The following is a 20,968-nucleotide window of genomic DNA, read 5'->3' as shown; positions in this document are numbered from 1 at the left end:
AAGTACAAGGAAAGTTACAAACCAGACCTCCACTTTCTAAAAATAAGAAGTATACTCAGTCTTAGAAAACTACAAGCTAGCAAATGTACAGAGAGCTGGCCGGTGCTAACACCACACTTGAGACAGTGTCTTTTTAAGGGTCTTTTTCAAAGCCTGTTGCCACTGCAGATTCTGGTCACTTGCTACTTTCAAAGCCAAAAACACAATACGAGGTCTGACCATTTCCCCAGGTCATACTTACTCGTTTGTCTCATGTACATTTATACATATTTAAGCGCTAGGTAAAAGTCTTGTCATAAAATTTCCAGCACTACCATGTTTAAAATGTTGCACTTTCCTGTTGAGCTCCCAAAAAGGATAACAACTTTAAGTGTCATAGTGCAAATTTTCTCTGCAAGTTCTACTGCAGAGAAAGGTTCTTTGAAATACAGATTTGCGTTAAAGGGACTGATGTAAAAATTTACGCATCATGTCTGGGAGAAACTGAAACCACTCTAGGACTTCACTCCCTTGCAAATAAGGTGATCCTTTACTTGGACTCACAGGCTATTAAATCATTGAAAGGTACTGTCCAAACTATGGCACTGTCACTTAAAAAATTTTTTTTGACCACTCTATCTTGTGCCTGTGACATGGTTTAAATTCCATAATCTATCCCCGAAGAGGAGCCCACCCAAAGCAAGCATCAAGTTTATCCATCCATTATAAGACGATGCATCCATAGACTATATCTTAACCTGATACGGTCATTACATTGTAGTGTTTGGAAGGGCTTGTTCTGCCCAAGAGGAGTTCCTTCTTGCAGCTGATTCTGCTGTCTCCCGTGTGCACGTTGGTGCTGTTTTGGGTGCTACCTCCTGCCGGTGAGGCTTCGTACAGCACACAGATGGAACCAGCCTCTCCAGTTCTGTAGGACACTTCGTAAGGGTCAACCCAGGGTGTGAGTTCAGTTGGGAGAGGCCTGCACAGCTCCTGACCGCTCAGCCCAATCCGCTGTGCCGGCCTGTCCAATGAGAGGATCCATTTCATGGTTGATGCGAACACAACGGTAACCCCATCCCTTGCAGGGCTTTTCTGGGAACCAGGGATGCTTCTCATGTTCTGCCAGCAACTCCTGCAGGCTCTGGCCGAAGGTCTGCAGCTGTCGCTCGCTCGTGAGCCCCTTGATGCGGAGGAACTTGGAGACGAAGGCCTCCTTGGCGGCCATCTCGCCTCTCACGGTGTTGGCCCGGGTGTAGAAGGGATGCGCGGGGTCGCCCGGGCTCCCTCACAGGTCAGAGGGCTGAGAGAGAGGGAGGGAGGGGCGGACGGTTACGCTTTTTCTCCTTTCTTTATAATAAAAAAGTTATTTTCGAGACAGGAGGCGGCCAGAGAGAGGAAGGGACGAGCGACCGCGGCCTGGTCACAGCGCCCGGACCTCCCAGGCCGCCGCCGCCTCCGGCTCTGCAGCCTCCGAAGCTCGCAACAGTTGCATTTCCAGCTCCGAGGGGCCTAAAGAAAGTATTCTGAAAAGAGAATGTTTTGCGTTGGGAATCAGAAAAGTGAAGTTCTGGTCTTGGCTTTGCAGTTAATTAGCTGCAATCACAGTCAGATTGTTGGTTAGCTTGGCTGCTTTGGGTTGGTTTCTTCATACAGAAAATGAAAGCCTTGGTTCGTGATCTCTGTGATTTTCTTTTAGCTCTAAAAGTTTATGACTATCTCAGTTTCAAGTTTATTGCCCTAAAGTTTAAATCATTACAAAAGGTTATAACTGCAGATTTAGTTTTATGACAGTGTCAGTCATAGTTAGGGTTTATCAGATACCAAAATGGCTTTGGTCAGGTATCCAATCACCTCCATAGTTCCTGTGGGATGTGCTTAACAATTCATCAATAACAAGATTTCTAAGAATATTTAATGCCAGAAATAGGGCCTGCTTCCATTGCTATCATCAGCTCATGGAGGTAATGTTAAGACACTAACAAAAAGACAATAAGCAAATAAGCTAAAGTGAAAGATAATGATTTTCTTCATCTGCATGTAGCTTGTTTTCTATCCCCTGCAGAGAGCTAAGAATAATGAATTTTTTTCAGAGCACTTGACTGATTTGCTAAGAAAATCTCTTACTTATGCAGTGTAAACACCTGAATATGGAAGAATTCATTTCCTAATGTTGATAAAGCAAGTATTCAAAACTAAAATAAATAAGCAGACTCAGCATTATGGTCAATTTCATTACCCAAGCCTACTTAAGTGATGATGCAAATGAATGTTCTCCTGGTACGGTCATTCAAAACAGATTCTGAGCCTACTCTGAAATATATTCTATGACATAGTTAAATATATTTAGTCTTTATTTCTATTAGCAAGACATTTCCATAAAGTGATTATGCTCAGCAATATTAGTCTATAAAATTTGCATGTGATAAGATGCACAGAATGCCTGTTGACAACTGATTCTCTTATTAGATCTCTTGATTTGAAATAAAGAAATCTTTCAAATCTACTGAAACCAGACATCTTGAAGAAGGATGTGTTCTCTTTTATCTGTCTGTTCTCTTACTTCAGTATATTCTCTTTTCAGTGGTGTATAAAATGCTGCCCGTAAAATATTGTTTTAATAGGAACCATTAGGTCTAACAGAATTATCCTTTTTCTCTAGAAGATAATATTTACATTCAATTTTTTTAATGAGTAAGAATTTAAAAGACAATTATGTGGTTTGTTTAAGCCTCAGGAGGAGGATCCAGTAACTAATCATCAAACCAGAATGAAACTCTTAATTTGTCTATTTAACAGAATACGGTATTTTTAGTATCATCTTAAAATACTAAAAGTTGATACACAGTGTCAACATTATAAGATGATTATACCACTATTTCCTTGTAACTGTATAATGAATTTGTAAATTAAAACATTTTCATGATTTTTAGTTCAATTCTCTACAGTGCCATAAAACAAATACACTCAGTCCTCAATATTTATTCACTTTGTTTTAACTTTTAGTTATGATTATCACATGCAGAAATTTTAGGGAGCATTTATACGTATTTAGATTTTGACAAAAAATATTTATCCCCACATATTTTTATTGAAACTCACATATACTATTCCTTTAAGTATTAGGACTTATTTGAAGAAACGAATTATTCTTCATTCCTATATCTTGATACTGTATTAAATATTTTCTAACAAATTAAACTGAGCCCATCAAAATGTCAAAATACATTTTGTACAGCTTCTTTTGGGCCCTAATTATGGGAGTTATCAGTTTCATATATTTAGAATGTTTTGCATAAAAAGAAATTCAGAGGTTTTTTTAGTTTTTAGACTAAGGTCTTTATAAAGCAAAATTAAGAAATGAAATGGAGAGGTGACTATATATACTATACCCATTTATAGATGAGGAAATTGAGGTTCTGAGAGGTTTAGTATCTCACTCAAGTTTACACAGCTCTGATTCCATCTCATGTAATCTGGCTTCAGATATGTCCTTAATAAAAACATAATCCTTATTCTCAAATAATGCTGCTATTCACATAAATCTTTGGCTACACATCTATTTCTTTTCTTAGAATTAGAAGAGATTATTAAAAGTACTTTTTGCATTCACATGGAAATTTCTTCTCAAAATTTATGTTTTCCAGAAAACCTTTTATTTCATCTAGGTTTTCATGTTTATTAGCATAAAATTGCATGAAGTATTCTATAACCTTTTAAAAACTACTATACCCTCACAGCAAACTTCACTTCTGATTATTAGTATTGTCCCTTTTTTTTTTTTTCTTAAGTTTACCAGAGGTTTTCTTTTTTATTATTTTCATTTTTACTCTCAAAGAATGAGTTCCTGGATTCAAACATGAGTTCTGCTATTTTTATGTTTTCTTTCATTATTATTAAATCCTTTCAGGTTTCCAAGAAATTGCTTTTCTTCCTTTTTATACCTTCTTATTCTGAATGTGTGGCTCATTTACTTTCAATCTTTTTAAGAAGGTGAAGTTACTTCTTAAAAAGAGCTTAGATCTCATTCCACAAATTTTGGTATGTACTTTTCCTCTTTTTCTTCCAAATAGTCTGTTTTTATTTCCTATTTGAATTTCTTCCTCCCTTTAGGAGAGTTTTCGTTGGTTGATTGGAAATTTTTTGTTATTAATTACACTGTGGTTAGAAGACATGACTTAATATTTCTACTCTTCAAGAACTTTTAGAGATAGCTAAGTAATCTTTTAGAAAGCAGCAGGAATGCTTAAGCCCTATTTGTAGGTTGTAAAGTTTAGTGTATGTGATGCTCCTATATTTTAAATCTTATTAATTTTATTAAATTCTCAGTGCTATTTATAAATTTTTTTGTTATAGACATATTGTGGTATATATAAGTTCTATACTTCAAATGTGTTTGCATGTTCATCCTTGTTAACTTAAGGGTTTAAATTTATATGATTTGATACAATGCTAGTTTATACATACTTATTATTTTAACCTTTATATTTTTAGTATGGATTTTACCCAATAAAGTAAGTCTAGGTTTGTCCTGTTCAATGGATTTGGCTTTAAACTCTAGTTGTTCTGGTATTGATATTGCTATCTCTGCTTTCTTTCTGTTCATATTTATCAGAGATAAATCCTATATTATTAACCTTTCTGTGCTATTTTGTTTTAGGCATAGCTCTTTTGAGCAAAACATAGTTCAAGCAGTCATTTTAAAAAAAGTATTTTTAGCTTTTATCAGAGAATTTAATCCATTTACACTTATTGTCATAGCTGATACATTTGTTCTAGTTTTATATTTTTGCTTTATGTTTTATAATTTTGGAGCTTCCTTTTCCTTTGATTTCTGTCTTTACTCTTACCTTCTGAGGTGATTTGGGATATAGGAATCCTATGCACAATTCTACTAGTTGTTGCCTCTCCAACCCATACATCTGTAACTATTAAAACTGAAACAAGACCCCAAAAAACAAACCACCAAAAAAAAACCCTGAAACGCTTGACGCTTGCTTCTACTCTCCTACCTTCCATGCAAGATAAGAAATTTAGAATTTCATTACTTTCTTTGGCCCTCCACTAGTAATTATAATCAGGTTTCTACTTCTTAATTAAAATAATATTTTGGGGGATTCACCTCTCAATTAGCTGGGTATATATTAACACTGATTTCTATTTCTATTAGTATGGTTTTCTCCTTAGAATCATAATTTTCAGGTTGGCTTTCTGATCTCTGACTTTCATATCTAACATTATTTCTCTCACAGCTTTTTCCTTACCCTTTTCATTTTGGAAGAGCTTCTCAAGTTTCTCTCTCATCATGTACTTGATTTATTTTAAATACTTTCTGCTCTTTACTGCTTTCCAAAGTTTTAAAAATCTCTGCAAATACGTTTCTAGGCTTCTCTTTCCCTCATTTCAGCTGTTCTTGTGTGTCTCTAGCCTTTTAATTCTCAACTCATTCTCTCCTTACAGGTTCCTACTCATATTTCAAAGAGGTTGGTTATGTCCTTGAACATTTTTGGAGAAGATTAGCAAATATTACTTCTCAAGTTGTCCTCTGAATCATACAAAAAACAGTTTTCTGAAATCTGTTTCTACTCTGAGTCCTCAAAGCAAGTCATCCTTTCCCCTAGTTTGTAATTTCTCTTTATAGGTCCCAAATAGTTCTTTGTTGTTTAGGGGTTCGTAATGGGGAACAATCAATTCAGGCAGAGCCATTATCAAAAACCTGGCTGGGTATATTGTTCTGAGTTTATTTCATTGTCGCTTGGCCACAGACAGATGCCCCCTCTTGGATTTAGACTTTAAAAGCCAGGATACAACTCTGCCCTTGAACAATCTACAATGCATACTTGAGTGGACTTGCTGTTTAGTCCAATTTATGATTAAGCTGGAGAATCAGAAACAAATTTGTAGTTTGTCTTTGTGCAGTGTACACTTGAAAGCATGCATTAAATCCAATAATCTTCCTGCCTTTATCCCTTTCTCAGATGCCTTTGTTAGGCAACTGAGCATCCCAGGGGGATACCTCCTCCTCTCTGTTGTTTTGTGTACTTAATGTTCTAGTCTCTAAATGGGAGGTGAAAAAGAATACACAACTCAGCTCTGGATGGTTCAGAAAATAAGTTTCTGCTCAGTTGGGGGAATGTCACTTGCTTTTCTGGTCAGTGCAGTAGACACTGGAAGGAATCCAAGTCAGTTTCTTTTGCCTTCCTTCTCTCTTTGTGGTCACTATGTTGTTTAGATGGTAAACATGAAGCCTGCAAGGTGAAAATATGTTTCTCAGTTCATCTCCATTGATGACGTTGCCTTTGACTTACAGTTTTCTTCTTTTTTTTTAAAAATAAATTTATTTATTTATTTATTTTTGGCTGCGTTGGGTCTTTGTTGCTGCGCGCAGGCTTTTCTCTAGTTGCGGCGAGCGGGGGCTACTCTTTGTCACAGTGTGTGGGCTTCTCATGGCAGTGGCTTCTCTTGTTGCGGAGCACGGGCTCTAGGCATGTGGGCTTCAGTAGTTGTGGCACACGGGCTCAGTAGTTGTGGCTCACGGGCTCTAGAGCTCAGCCTCAGTAGTTGTGGCACACGGGCTTAGCTGCTCCGTGGCATGTGGGATCTTCCTGGCCCAGGGCTCGAACCTGTGTCCCCTGCATTGGCAGGCGGACTCTTAACCACTGCGCCACTAGGGAAGCCCCTACAGTTTTCTTCATCATTGTTATAAAATTGTCTCTAGTTTTTGTCTTTTATATCATCATTAGAATTTAAATGGGAAGCTGGGAGTAGTTATATCAGACAAAGCTAGTCTGCTTTTAACCTAGAGGTTTACATTTTATTAAAATCTTAAGTTCTTACAAACAGAAGTCTATAGGGAGGCAGGGAGAATGAAAAATGAAGCAGTAAGAGATCTAGACAGAATGGCTACAAAGGCATCATTTTCTACAAGTAAATTTTTCCTTTGCTTTTTCGTGCTGAGGAAAGATATGAAGAGAAGCATAAAAATATAAAAATTTATATAATTTATCTTTGTTTCTCAGTATAGCCTAAATATATGTTTAATATTTTAATTAACATTGATAGAATTAAACTCAGAATCTGTACTTCTCTCTTACTATGCAAAAAATATAACTGATTCTCAGATGTCAAGAACTCAATATTGAATCCCTAAAGAATGGTATGATAAACAGTAGTAAAATTTATAACCATTCTTCAGTATAAAATAATTATACTGTCGGTCTGGTTCAGTGATTTTCAGCCAAGGGTGTGCATCACTTTATGACACTTTTTCCCTCTAACTTTTTTATTGTGATAAAATACACATAATAAAAAATTTACCATCTTCACCATTTTTAAGTGTACATCCAGTGGCATTAAGTACATTCACATTGCTGTGCAGCCCTCACCATCATTCATCTCTAGAACTCTTTTCATCTTGTGAAACTGAAATTCCTACTCTTAAACAATAACTCCTGAATCTCCCCTTTCCCCCAGCCCCTGGCAACCACCCTTCTATTTTATGTCCCTATGAATTTGACTACATTAGGTATTTCATGTAAGTGGAATTTTACAGTATTTGTCTTTTTGTTATTGGCTTATTTCACTTAGTATAAATGTCCTCAAGGTTCATCCATGTTGTGTACGTGTTAAAAGTTCTTTCCTTTTTAAAGGCGGAATAATACTCCACTGTATAGTCTGCATTTTGTTTATCCATTCATCCATTGATGAACATTTGGGTTGCTTCCATCTTTTGGCTATTGTGAATAATGCTATTTTGACCATGGGGGCACAAATATCTCTTTGGGACCCTACTTTCAATTCTTTTGAGTATATACCCAGAAATGGAACTCCTGGATCATATGGTAATTCTAAGTTTAATTTTTTGAGGAACCACCTTTACTAATTTTGCTAGTGGCTGCAACATTTTACATTTCAACCAGGAATGCACAAGTGATTCAATTTCTTGTCATCTTTACCAATACTTGTTATTATTATTATCATAGTAGCCATCCTACTGGGTATGAGGTAGTGTCTCATCGTAGTTTTGATTTGTATATCCCTGATGATTAGTGATGTGGAGCATCTTTTCATGTGCTTATTGGCCATTTGTATATGTTCTCTGGAGAAATGCCAATTCAAGTCTTTTGCCCATTTTTTAATTGTGTTGTATTTGTTTTTTGTTGAGTTTTAGGAGTTCTCTATCTGTTCTAGATATTAATCCCTTATCAGATATATGATTTGCAAATATTTCCCCCCATTTTGTGAGTTGCCTTTTTCTTCTCTTGATAATGTTATTTTTTTGATCACAAAATTTTAAAAAATTTAAAGAAGTCCAATTTATCTATTTTTTCCTTTTGTTTCCTGTGCCTTTGGTGTCACACCTAGGAAATCATTGCCAAATCCAATGTCATGGAGCTTTTGCCCAATGTTTTCTTCTAAGAATTTTGTAGTTTTAGCTCTTATATGTAGATCTTTGATCTATTTTGAGTTAATTTTTGTATATGGTGTTAGGTAAGGGTTCATTAGGTAAGGGTTCAACTTCATGCTTCTGCATGTGGATATCCGGTTTTCCCAGCACTATTTGTTGAAAAGACTGTTCTGTGACACTTTTTGAAAATATGGACACCCAGCCCACTTGAGACTCAGAATCTTGGCCAGTGAGACCCAGGCATCTTTAATGAGCTCCATAGACTTCATACCATTCAGATAGTATTATCAAAAAATAGAAAAATAACAAATATTGACAAGTATGTAGAAAAATAGGACTCTTGTGCATTACTAGTGGAAATGTACTTAAAAATGTATAAGGTGGTAAATTTTATATTATGTGTATTTTATTGCAATTGAAAAATAATTTAAAGTTGTTTAAATGGCAAATTTTATTTTATTTATATATTACCACCAAGAAAAAAAGAAAAAAGAGCTCCATAAGCAGAGGTGATGTACCTCCTCAGTTTAGAAATACTGTTGTAGTCAAAACGGACAAGGTAAAAACAACTTAAATACACAGTTATCTGTGTCTAAAGACACCCAAAATATCTAGCTGACTTTATCATCTTGGGGAAGAAAAATCAAGTAGATAATTAAATAAACAGCCTGCTTATTTGTTCTAGTTTTTAGTTAGTAGCCTGAAACAGGCTTATAAACAAACACAATGTGTGGTATGATACACTTCTCCAAACTATCCCATCTGATAATAAGAGCTTTTTACCTCAAAATGATAATTTAGAAAACATACATTATGCTTAAGGAGAAAAATAAACTATTAAAAATTTAATAATACTACCCCCCGCCAAATAACAAACAGAAATTCTAGCACAAGTTGTTTGGAAAGGTAATCCCCAAAAAGCTATCTAAAGATGAGTTAGAAATAATTTTTCTACATATCAAGATAAGAGTGGTATGATATAATTTCCAGATCCCATCTAGTATCTATTTAAATCTGAATTTATCCAAAGCTAAATTTTTTCTTCAACATAAATTCTGCAGTAAAGACTTTCATAAAATTGATGCTTCCTGGAGTCTAAGAATAAAAAGTTAATAAAATCCTAAAGAATGAGTTTGTGTGCCAAACAGCTAATTTAGAAATAAATCTAATTGATGTTCCTGATTCAGGAAAATTAGAAAACATATGAGGGGGTGGGAGGGAGGTCTAAGAGGGAGGGGATATAGGTATACATATAGCTGATTCACTTCATCGTACAGCAGAAACTAACACAATATTGTAAAGCAATTATACTCCAATTAAAAAAAAAGAAAAGAAAACATATGAAATACTGAAACTGACCCTAAGCAATTCCAAATCTGCTAAAATAGTAATTTAGCTTCAATTTGCATGATGAGTATTAAAACTTGGGCTGAAATTGATAAAGACTTAATTTCAAGGTTTCAATGAAGCACAAAATGAGAAGGGGAAAACAAGAGGATCAATGCAGATGCTAGAAGACAAGTGTTAGGTAAGGAATGAGACACTACTCAGAGGCCAGGTGAGTTGTTTAGAGCCCAGTGAATAAAACTGGTTATAGGTATGCAGTCCCTGAAGCATAGATTCAGGATTTTCATAAAGCACAGGCAAAGACGGGTGCTAGGTATATGTAAAATTTAGGTATTCGTAAAAAAGGAATTCATGGGTCAAAGTTAGATGGGATAGGATGAGGACAGGACCTGACCCTGGCCGTAAGGAAGGTGAAGATAGTGTGGGGAGATGGGAGCAGGTAGAGATGAGGAGGAATAGAAAGTGGAGATCAAGAACCCTACTCCCAGTGGAAATAAGCACAGAAATCAAAACCTGGGCTTGGCAACACTGAAGACTTAGATAAATAGAAGTAGAACTAGCAACAGATCCTAACCAGATCTGACTGGATGCCACCAAAAGAATTCAGACAACAGGGTGCATGTGGCACAGAAGAACACCTACTGCAAGCTGCTTTCACACTAATCTGAGCAATTGAGGTAGGGGCTCCTTTTCTGGGATTCCAGCCTAGACTAGGAAAGAGGCCAGGGTGTGGGCATCTTTGCCAAGCATGTTCTGCACCCTTAGCATGCAGGTTCGTGTTTATTTGCGGCAATCTCACTGAGGGTTTGGTATAACCGGTCCTTCCCTTTCATTCCCTTAATCACTTCAACAGGGCTGGTAATCTCTAACGAGCATCTGGGGAACAATGACACCTACTGTTTGAGCTACTGTAGCTTCAATAAACTTGCCACATGGGATGGTGGCAGGTGTAGATTTGTAGCTACTATTTCTTTCCTTTGCAAAAAAGGACAAATGGCTCTATGGTGAATTAGGTTAGGTTGGAGAAGTACTGGAATTAAAGAAGACAGAGTTCTTATCACAGAAGACTATTCATCTAGAATGAGAACATCTGAGTGCATGCCTATTTATAAGAGGCCTACCTTACTACAGAAAGGCCTGAAGGCAGTGGAAACGTACAGTAGACTAACACGTGGTTCAGCCGTAGATGTTAGAATAGCAATCACAGAAAGCGCAATTCTACAGGGTGAACGGTGGAGCAAGGTAGTGACTGAAATGGCCCCGCTCGGCCTCTGTTCCTGTAACCAACCTCCCTACCCCCAGCCACAGGAAGGTCCTGGAACCTGCACTCGTGCACTGCAGCCTCTCGGTATGCTCTCCATCTCCACTCCAGACACAGACCCTCTCTTGTTGCTATAAATAATGCACCTCGTCTCCACTCCAATTGCTGGATGCCTGTCTGATCTACTGTATCTGAGTTCCTTTACAGAGCAGCTATTCTCCTTCCTCTGAAATGGGAGGCCTGCTTTGCCCTCATCTTCTCTCTGTTTTGATTTGGTCTACCTGAAGACGGCCCACTCCCAAACTTGCAGCCACTGAGATTTGCCATTCTACCTTATGTCGGACCTCTCAGAATAATCCACAAAACGGAATATCCCTCCGTTAAATACCCCATCCCCTCTGCCTGGCTGCTTGTGGCTGAATCTACTTCTGGTGAAGACCCACCTCAGATGTGTCTCATCTCTTGATTGGGCCTTTCCTCCCCTGAAAAACCTGACCAATTAACACTGTCAATACATAATATTCAGTATTCAATATCCTTAGCCAGGGAAGATAGCATTTTGCCACTACCAATCATTTTTTACTTTTCAAAGGCACAGAAAAAATTATTTTGGATTTAAAAGAGCCAATTTAGTTTTTCATCATGTTAATAATCATTATGAAATTCATTAGTCATGTAATGACTCCCCTTTTCTAACACTGCAGCAAAGGAACTGTAATAAAGTTGGAGGGAAAGGAATAGAAGACAAGGACATTACAAAAATTTATTTAAAATGTTTAAGCATTCATTTGCTCTTACTAGAGGAACTGCAAAAAAAAAACAGTGCACTGATTTATAAATTAAATTATCAGTGGACATGTTTCTGTTTCTAGTCCCAAAATCTAGAACTTAGTCATAATCAACAATCATGTTTTCCTTTTTCTACTTGAATTCTGTACGCTAGATTAACTCAAGAAAAGTCAATCTCAAACCAGCCATGCAAATAATTAAAAAAAAAACAGTTCATGTTTTATCAATAGATTCTCCCTATTTCATGTCAAGTGGGTAAGAAAAAAAGCTAAATTAACTTGTACCAACCTAATTCTTACATAATTTTTAAGATTATCATGTAATGTTATTCAGAAAAAGAAACTACATTTGAAATTTTTAATTTCAGGCCAAATAATTACGAGTTTTGCATTTATGAAATATCTCCACTTAGTTTAAATTCCCCTCACATGAAAAGAACGCCTGCTGGTAACTTTTCCTTTCTCTGCAACTTTACCACTACTGTAAATGTGGGCTAGTATGCACATTCATTTTCTCCCCTACTTTGATCATATTTTAGTTTTTATGACTCTTAACATTGAAAGGTCAAATAGCTTCTATCGAGAGTTCAGTAAATATACTAATTTTCTTTACATTTTTTTGCTTTCATTTAGAAAGTACAGAATTTCTTTTTTCAAGACTACAGAATTACTCTAGATAATTACAAAATTTACACTCTAAAACACAATTATGTGTATCTGAGGACTTACAACTTTTAAGTCCATTTTCCCCATCTGCTTTTTAAAACAGTAGTAAAAATAAATAAATAAAATTCAATACTATGTAAAACATAGATTGATGCTACCCAGAGTAATAAAACTAAGACATTCAGAGAATAGTTTTCATTAGTTGTCATGATCTGGTGCTGGAGTCTTCTGTACTGTGTAAAACCTGATTTCCATTAATATATGATAATCATTTGTTTGATATTACTGTGTGTATTTACATAATGAATACTAGCATCACTGTGTACCCAGCAAGGACGTCCTCATGGGTTTACAGTAATTGCACAGTCGAGACAGCCTATGAACCAGAATGTGCTGATTTGGTTGGCAGGAAACCAGGACGAAGCAAATGGACCACCATGTTGTCTCAAACTGAAACCTCAGATGTTCCGTCTTGCCACAAAGTGATTATGCAACAAGCTTCAAGTCGCTAAAGGGCAGAGCACTACTGCAAAGCAGTTACTTGGCCAAGCCTGACGCCCTATGACACATTTCGGAACTGTGGTGGTTGAATTAAAGTCTAAATCTAACACTGAGACTACTGCAACAAATCAGACTCAAAAACAAAATATTTATGTGATACCCTGACACTGCTTTTTTTTTTTTTTCCACATCTTTATTGGAGTATAATTGCTTTACAATGGTGTGTTAGTTTCTGCTGTATAACAAAGTGAATCAGCTATACGTATACATATATCCCCATACTTCCTCCCTCTTGCGTCTCCCTCCCACCCTCCCTATCCCACCCCTCTAGGTGGTCAGAAAGCACCGAGCTGATCTCCCCGTGCTATGCGGCTGCTTCCCACTAGCTATCTATTTTACATTTGGTAGTGTATATAAGTCCATGCCACTCTCTCACTTCGTCCCAGCTTACCCTTCCCCCTCCCTGTGTCCTCAAGTCCATTCTCTAGTAGGTCTGCGTCTTTATTCCCGTCCTGCCCCTAGGTTCTTCATGACCATTTTTTTTTTTTTTTTTAGATTCCATATATATGTGTTAGCACACAGTATTTGTTTTTCTCTTTCTGACTTACTTCACTCTGTATGACAGACTCTAGGTCCATCCACCTCACTACAAATAACTCAATTTCGTTTCTTTTTATGGCTGAGTAATATTCCATTGTATATATGTGCCACATCTTCTTTATCCACTCATCTGTCGATGGACACTTAGGTTGCTTCCATGTCCTGGCTATTGTAAATAGAGCTGACATGAACATTGTGGTACATGACTCTTTTTGAATTATGGTTTTCTCAGGGTATATGCCCAGTAGTGGGATTGCTGGGTGGTATGGTAGTTCTATTTTTAGTTTTTTAAGGAACCTCCATACTGTTCTCCATAGTGGCTGTATCAATTTACATTCCCACCAGCAGTGCAAGAGGGTTCCCTTTCCTCCACACCCGACACTGCTTTTTAAAAAGTAGAATTCAAAATTGAAGAAAGGTTAAAAGAAAAACAAAAAAAAAACTTCAGCAATTTAAACTTGAATTTATATGGTCATATTACTTTCAAATATAGTTTCTAAGCCTCTGAAGTGGGTAGGTAGTGAGGAAAGCAATGCAGTAAGAAAAGCCTGGTTCTAGGTTATTATTGATACCTAAGTGGGATGGTTCACTGAAAATCACATCAATACAACAACTTCTTAGTCTGGAGGGAAGTGATCTCATCTAACATCTACTCTGATGTAAACTTACCTGTTTTAAGAGTTGTCATTCTGGCTTTAAAAACTTTAGAAAATAATCCTGAACTCTAAGAACTTGCTGAATATTAGTTTCACACTTCACTACTATCTAGAAAATGACCTAACGTAAGCCAAGACTTCTTCAGCAAGTGAGCCTTAAGCTCAGAACCCTCCCCACCTGCATGTATGTATAGAACAGAGATTTTAAAATTTAGGTTACACCCTAATCATTAGGCAGATTTTGAAATTAAAATGGCTAGCTTGACATCTTTGAATTTAAAACCAAATATCTTATTTTAGTCTTTTCAACTACGTTAAAATTTGTTCTAAGATTTCTTCAACAAAAGAGAAGAAAAATGTAGCATGAACATTATGGTGAGGGATTCCAATAAGCTTAGTCTGGCCACATCACAGAATATTCTATTGAAAAGAACTAACGTGGCAAATAAACCCAAGGAAGCCTTAATCCTCCCCAATTCCCTGTAACAGACCAATAAAAATCAAATAAGTACCTCAAATAGAAAGGTGACATAGGTCTTTCATCTTCCTGCGAACTGAAAGGAAAATAAAACTTGAATTAATATAAGTCCTGTTAATATCATAACATCTCAATTTTACTAAAACTCTGTTCCACCTATCACGATTTTTCTTTTGACACATTAGAGCTAATCTCACAATGGAGTAAGGTTAGTAAAATATACTCTACCTTGGACCTAGCCAAGGTCAATTACTTCTTCAAGGGAAACCATCAAGAGAGGTTTCTTTCAAGATTAGCCTAAGGCAAAAGTAATTTACATCACCCTTTGAAGAGGAAGTTTTTTACTACCATATTCTACAAGCCCAATCCAAGTATTCATATATTACACATAAACCCTTAAAATGATTACATACTCAATTATCTCAATAAAGCTAATTACAACTCATTAACATGAGGAAAGTAAGACACAGCCAACAAAATATTCCTGTTAAGTGTATGATGCCCTAACAATGAAATGCTAGGGCATCAGTAAACAACACTCAGGCTCTCTGTCTTCTATAGTTACGCACAGTATTAATGAGGGTGCATAACATGAAAGGACACAAATGAAACTATAAAAAATAGTTTAAGGGACTTCCCTGGTGGCGCAGTGCTTAAGAATCCGCCTGCCAATGCAGGGGACATGGGTTCGATACCCGGTCCAGGAAGATCCCACATGCCGCGGAGCAACGAAGCCTGTGCGCCACAACTACTGAGCCTGCGCTTTAGAGCCCCTGAGCCACAGCTACTGAGCCCACATGCCGCAACTACTGAAGCCTGTGCTCCACAACAAGAGAAACCACCGCAATAAGAAGCCCGCACACCAAAATGAAGAGTAGCCCCCGCTCGCCACAACTAGAGAAAGCTCGTGCGCAGCAATGAAGACCCAACGCAGCCAAAAAAAATAGTTTAAGTTCCTCAAACAGCACTGAAGCAATATGAAGCTTAATATAAAAGTGTTTAATTAAAAATATGAAATATATACTATAGTAAAATATTTTTCCTTTCTTCTACATGTTTTTTTCTTCTGATAAATGACCTCGAATCAATGAATGAGTCTCTCCTCTTCAGTGTCTACTGGAGTGGTCTTTGAACATTTTTGATTACACACTCATATAAAAATTTGCTTTTAAGCAGCTACTCCCCTTAATATATGACTAAGTATCTATTTATGTTAATTATGTGCATGATTAAACAGATAAAAGTAGAAATGTGAAGTATCAGATAAAATTAAGAAGCGCAAATATTTTCTTCTTGTACCCCTGTGGTATACCACAAGCATCATTGATGAAAAGAGAAATGTTTGCTTCAGTTGGTAATATCCTGGCAATCACCAAAAATCTTATTACAAGTTATAGTGTAAAACACACACACACACACACACATGCAGGCACCCCTGTCCTGGAAGTTGAAAAGATCTTAACATTTTAGTTGCAAGATGGCACATAAAATATGGCATGCTATTTTTCACTCTCTCATGATTTTGGTTTCCAATGCCAATATTGCTTAACTATTCTAGTGTTTATCTTGCCAAAGATTTTGTTTGTAACTGATTGTGCCAATTCTTCCCAAGTGAAAGGTAAATGATAGATCAGCTTTATTCTTGACTCTAATGTTAATGGGCTGAAGGCAAAGCTTGACAAGTTACAGGCACTAACACCTGGGAAACATCCAGGTGTCTTGGGAAGAAACCACCTGGAGCAGTGCTATTACAGCAGTGACTACTTTAAGCCAAACTGATACAAGGGGCTTACACGTTTGACTTCAAAATAGTCCTTGAAAACACTTAACAAATTATAAACATGTTAGAATTGGGTTTGTTTCCTAATCAAGCGTTCAGTGTCAAAAAGTACTAAGTGTGACCAACACTATGCAAAAAGGCTGCAACAAAAAACTTATAATGATTTTATTATTATGGGAACATTGCCTCCATGTGAAACGTAGCGGGGCCTATGGGGCTCCCAGACACAGAGGCCTTTTTGTTCCCCATTTCTTGCAGGCAAGACTCCAGCCTCCATGACCTTCCCTGAGTTCCAAAGGGCAGATTCGAACAGTTGCAAATCAAGTGGGGAGCAGCCAGGAAACCACCTGAGGCAAGATTAAAGGGCCCAGAGAAACTCATCAAGAGTAGCAGACTGACCACCTGAGACCCTGCACACACCCTAATCCTGTCAGCAACCCCACCCTTTCGAAACTCTGCAGAAGAAAGAAGAATGCAGGACTGTTACTGCCTTGATCCTTACTGCATACCCCTGACCACAAGCCCTGACTGTAAGACCTCTCCCTATTCCCCAGGGAGAGGGGCACAGTTCTTGAGGTGCTAGCCTGCAGTGTTCCCCTCTTTGCCTGGCAAAGAATAAAGCCACCCTTTCTTTCTCCTCCAAAACTCTGTCTCTGTATCTCATTTCGGCATCGGTGTACAGGGAGCCAAGATTTTGGCCACACAAGTGTTAGAAAACGAGCTCTGTACTAAATACTTTTTTGCCCAGAACAGATCCTTAACTCTAACATGTAACAAATTATAATGAAAATTAACAAGGGTACTTTAGTGACCATTCAATTAGCAGTATGGTTGGTTTTCTTAGAATTCAGGAGTGCTTTGGGAGATGATTTAATGGTACAGAGTTCTGAACACAGCTGTTATGTGCTTTGGCTAACACTTTTTGTGTGTGCCTACAATTCCTTGTAGCCAACAGCGGGAATCAAAATCAATCTTTTCTTTCTTTACACCTTCTCTCCCTCAGACACTTATTCATCAGCCAGGTACTATCAGGTGCTTGACATTAATTATCTCATGTAAATCCTCACAAAAACCCTCCCTGGTACTTGCCCCTCCCTTGAGAACAGCAGGCTCAGAGTGGGCACACAACTTACCCAGGTCACACAACTAGTGATGTGCAGACAACACACTTTTGTTGTTTACTACCTTGCCTTCAATTTTAACTTATCAAAATATTATGGAGTGAATGTCCTCATTCTGGCACAAGATCTTGTGGACTTTATAATTTATAAGCTCCATGTCATGCTTCGGATTATAGCAACTCTACACCGACCTTAGTCAAAGTCCATTCGCAATGCATTATGCCTCATAGTGCGTACAAGGTGGTTAATTTATTAAAATGTATTGGCACCATGTCAAGAATGTCTCGATAGAAACACAAGTTTTTAATCATGAGCAAATATTTTTCAGGCTGCATGTGTATAAGGTAAATTTGTCAATGAAAGACAAAATCAGAAATTCTTAATTTGGATATGTCCCTGAATTCTGAGCAGTTATAAAGTGTTCCAAAAAAGAAAATATAAGCACTGTTATTTAAATGAAATGAAACAAGACTCAGTAGTAGATTTGCTTAGTCAGTAGCAGTCAACAGGGCAGCAATCCATGCACAGTACCCAAGAAGAACAATATAATTTGAAAAGAAAATGAGGATAAATAATTAATTTTGACACTTAATTAGCCTATTTCTTTTTTCCCTTTCATAAAAGTACCCTTGCCCGGGGTTTAGTAATGTAATCTTGACAACAGTATAAATTACAAAACAACTAAGGCATTGATTTCAAATTGATTAAGTCACTTAATTCTAAAAATCAATTTTATGCATTGACTTTAAAGGCAATTTGAAGGAAAAATGGCCAAGGACAATTCTTCCAAATAGAACAGAGAAAATAAACTTTTCCATAAAATGTACACACTGGAATGCAAAACATTTGAAAATATCACCATTTCTACCTCTGTGCAAAATGAATATTGGACTATTATTACATGTGCCCAAACACCTATTTATAGAGATATTTGTGCCTGCTCCTAGCTTTACATCAATCTCAGACATGTCCAATGATATTAACTGAGTTGTAATTTTTTTCCTAAATTTTAAATTGAGAATTAATTCAGATTTACTTTCAATTTTTAAAAATAAGCACATGTACTGTGAATGAAAAGGGGAGTCCGTTTCATGAAATGAAGCCAATGACAAACTGTAACAACTTGGAATTCATTCAGTTTCCTCCTTGGTTACTAGTATAAACCCAATGTGTTAATTATTTCCTGTTTGCTGACTCAGAATAATAGCCAAGTTTAAGCAGCTAATTAGTTTGCCTTTTTTTTTTTTTTTTAATTCAAATACATTGAGAGATTTGGGCAATCACCTCATGTATGTCAGGCCACTGGGTGCTTAATGTCCTAGACATGGGTTGTTATAGTCTCTCAAAACAGCTACCTGTGGGAAGAACATTTATCAAACAGACCCAAGTAACAGTCCAAATCTAAGAAGCTACAACTGAGAAGGGCAATAACAAAGACAGGAGGGTTTTAGTGGGGGCCTAACTTATCTTTTTTTAAATTTAATTTTTATTTTATATTGGCGTTTAATTTAATTTTATTTTATTTTTTCCTTTTTCTTTCCAGGAAACGTTAGTTTTTTTTTTAAACATCTTTATTGAAGTATAATTGCTTTACAATGGTGTGTTAGTTTCTGCTTTATAACAAAGTGAATCAGTTATACATATACATATGTTCCCATATCTCTTCCCTCTTGCATCTCCCTCCCTCCCACCCTCCCTATCCCACCCCTCTAGGTGGTCACAAAGCACCGAGCTGATCTCCCTGTGCTATGCGGCTGCTTCCCAATAGCTATCTATTTTACATTTGGTAGTGTATATATGTCCATGACACTCTCTCACCCTGTCACATCTCACCCCTCCCCCTCCCCATATCCTCAAGTCCATTCTCTAGTACGTCTGTGTCTTTATTCCCGTCTTGCCACTAGGTTCTTCATGACCTTTTTTTTTTTCTTCCTTAGATTCCATATATATGTGTTAGCATACTGTATTTCTTTTTCTCTTTCTGACTTACTTCACTCTGTATGACAGACTCTAGGTCCATCCACCTCATTACAAATACCTCCATTTCATTTCTTTTCATGGCTGAGTAATATTCCATTGTATATATGTGCCACATCTTCTTTATCCATTCATCCGATGATGGACACCTAGGTTGCTTCCATGTCCTGGCTATTGTAAACAGAGCTGCAATGAATATTTTCGTACATGACTCTTTCTGAATTATGGTTTTCTCAGGGTATATGCCCAGTAGTGGGATTGCTGGGTCGTATGGTAGTTCTATTTTTAGTTTTTTAAGGAACCTCCATACTGTTCTCCATAGTGGCTGTATCAATTTACATTCCCACCAACAGTGCAAGAGTGTTCCCTTTTCTCCACACCCTCTCCAGCATTTATTGTTTATAGATTTTTTGATGATGGCCATTCTGACCGGTGTGAGATGATACCTCATTGTAGTTTTGATTTGCATTTCTCTAATGATTAATGGTGTTGAGCATTCTTTCATGTGTCTGTTGGCAATCTGTATATCTTCTTTGGAGAAATGTCTATTTAGGTCTTCTGCCCATTTTTGGATTGGGTTGTTTGTTTTTTTGTTATTGAGCTGCATGAGCTGCTTGTAAATCTTGGAGATGAATCCTTTGTCAGTTGCTTCATTTGCAAATATTTTCTCCCATTCTGAGGGTTGTCTTTTGGTCTTGTTTATGGTTTCCTTTGCTGTGCAAAAGCTTTTAAGTTTCATTAGGTCCCATTTGTTTATTTGTGTTTTTATTTCCATTTCTCTAGGAGCTGGGTCAAAAAGGATCTTGCTGTGATTTATGTCATAGAGTGTTCTGCCTATGTTTTCCTCTAAGAGTTTGATAGTGTCTGGCCTTACACTTAGGTCTTTAATCCATTTTGAGTTTATTTTTGTGTATGGTGTCAAGGAGTGTTCTAATTTCATACTTTTACATGTACCTGTTCAATTTTCCCAGCACCACTTATTGAAGAGGCTGTCTTTTCTCCACTGTATATGCTTGCCTCCTTTATCAAAGATAAGGTGACCATATGTGCGTGGGCTTATCTCTGGGCTTTCTATCCTGTTCCATTGATCTATATTTCTGTTTTGGTGCCAGTACCAAACTGTCTTGATTACTGTAGCTTTGTAATATAGTCTGAAGTCAGGGAGCCTGATTCCTCCAGCTCCATTTTTCGTTCTCAAGATTGCTTTGGCTATTCGGGGTCTTTTGTGTTTCCATACAAATTGTGAAATTTTTTGTTCTAGTTCTGTGAAAAATGCCAGTGGTAGTTTGATAGGGATTGCATTGAATCTGTAGATTGCTTTGGGTAGCAGAGTCATTTTCACAATGTTGATTCTTCCAATCCAAGAACATGGTATATCCCTCCATCTATTTGTATCATCTTTAATTT

General features: G+C 37.0%; 1 protein-coding gene and 1 pseudogene across 4 annotated transcripts in view; both read right to left on the bottom strand.

The window, feature by feature from the left end:
• FAM13A (family with sequence similarity 13 member A) overlaps positions 1 to 20,968 on the bottom strand; it is a 333,205-nt gene that overhangs the window by 70,700 nt on the left and 241,537 nt on the right. For all 4 annotated transcript variants that reach the window (XR_009701148.1, XM_061192618.1, XM_061192617.1 and 1 more), the window contains one exon: positions 14,718 to 14,759. Coding sequence is in view for 3 of the 4 variants with exons in the window: in XM_061192618.1 (XP_061048601.1) it covers positions 14,718 to 14,759 (42 nt within the window). In the remaining variant the exon portion in view is untranslated. The remainder of the gene's footprint in view (positions 1 to 14,717; positions 14,760 to 20,968) is intronic.
• On the bottom strand, positions 663 to 14,237 carry LOC133092495 (protein BTG1-like; annotated as a pseudogene).

This window comes from Eubalaena glacialis, chromosome 5 (assembly GCF_028564815.1).
Source record: "Eubalaena glacialis isolate mEubGla1 chromosome 5, mEubGla1.1.hap2.+ XY, whole genome shotgun sequence".
In the NCBI taxonomy this organism is placed as follows: Eukaryota; Metazoa; Chordata; class Mammalia; order Artiodactyla; family Balaenidae; genus Eubalaena; species Eubalaena glacialis.
Note: the sequence above shows the minus strand (reverse complement) of the source record. Positions and strands in the feature narration are given on the sequence as shown.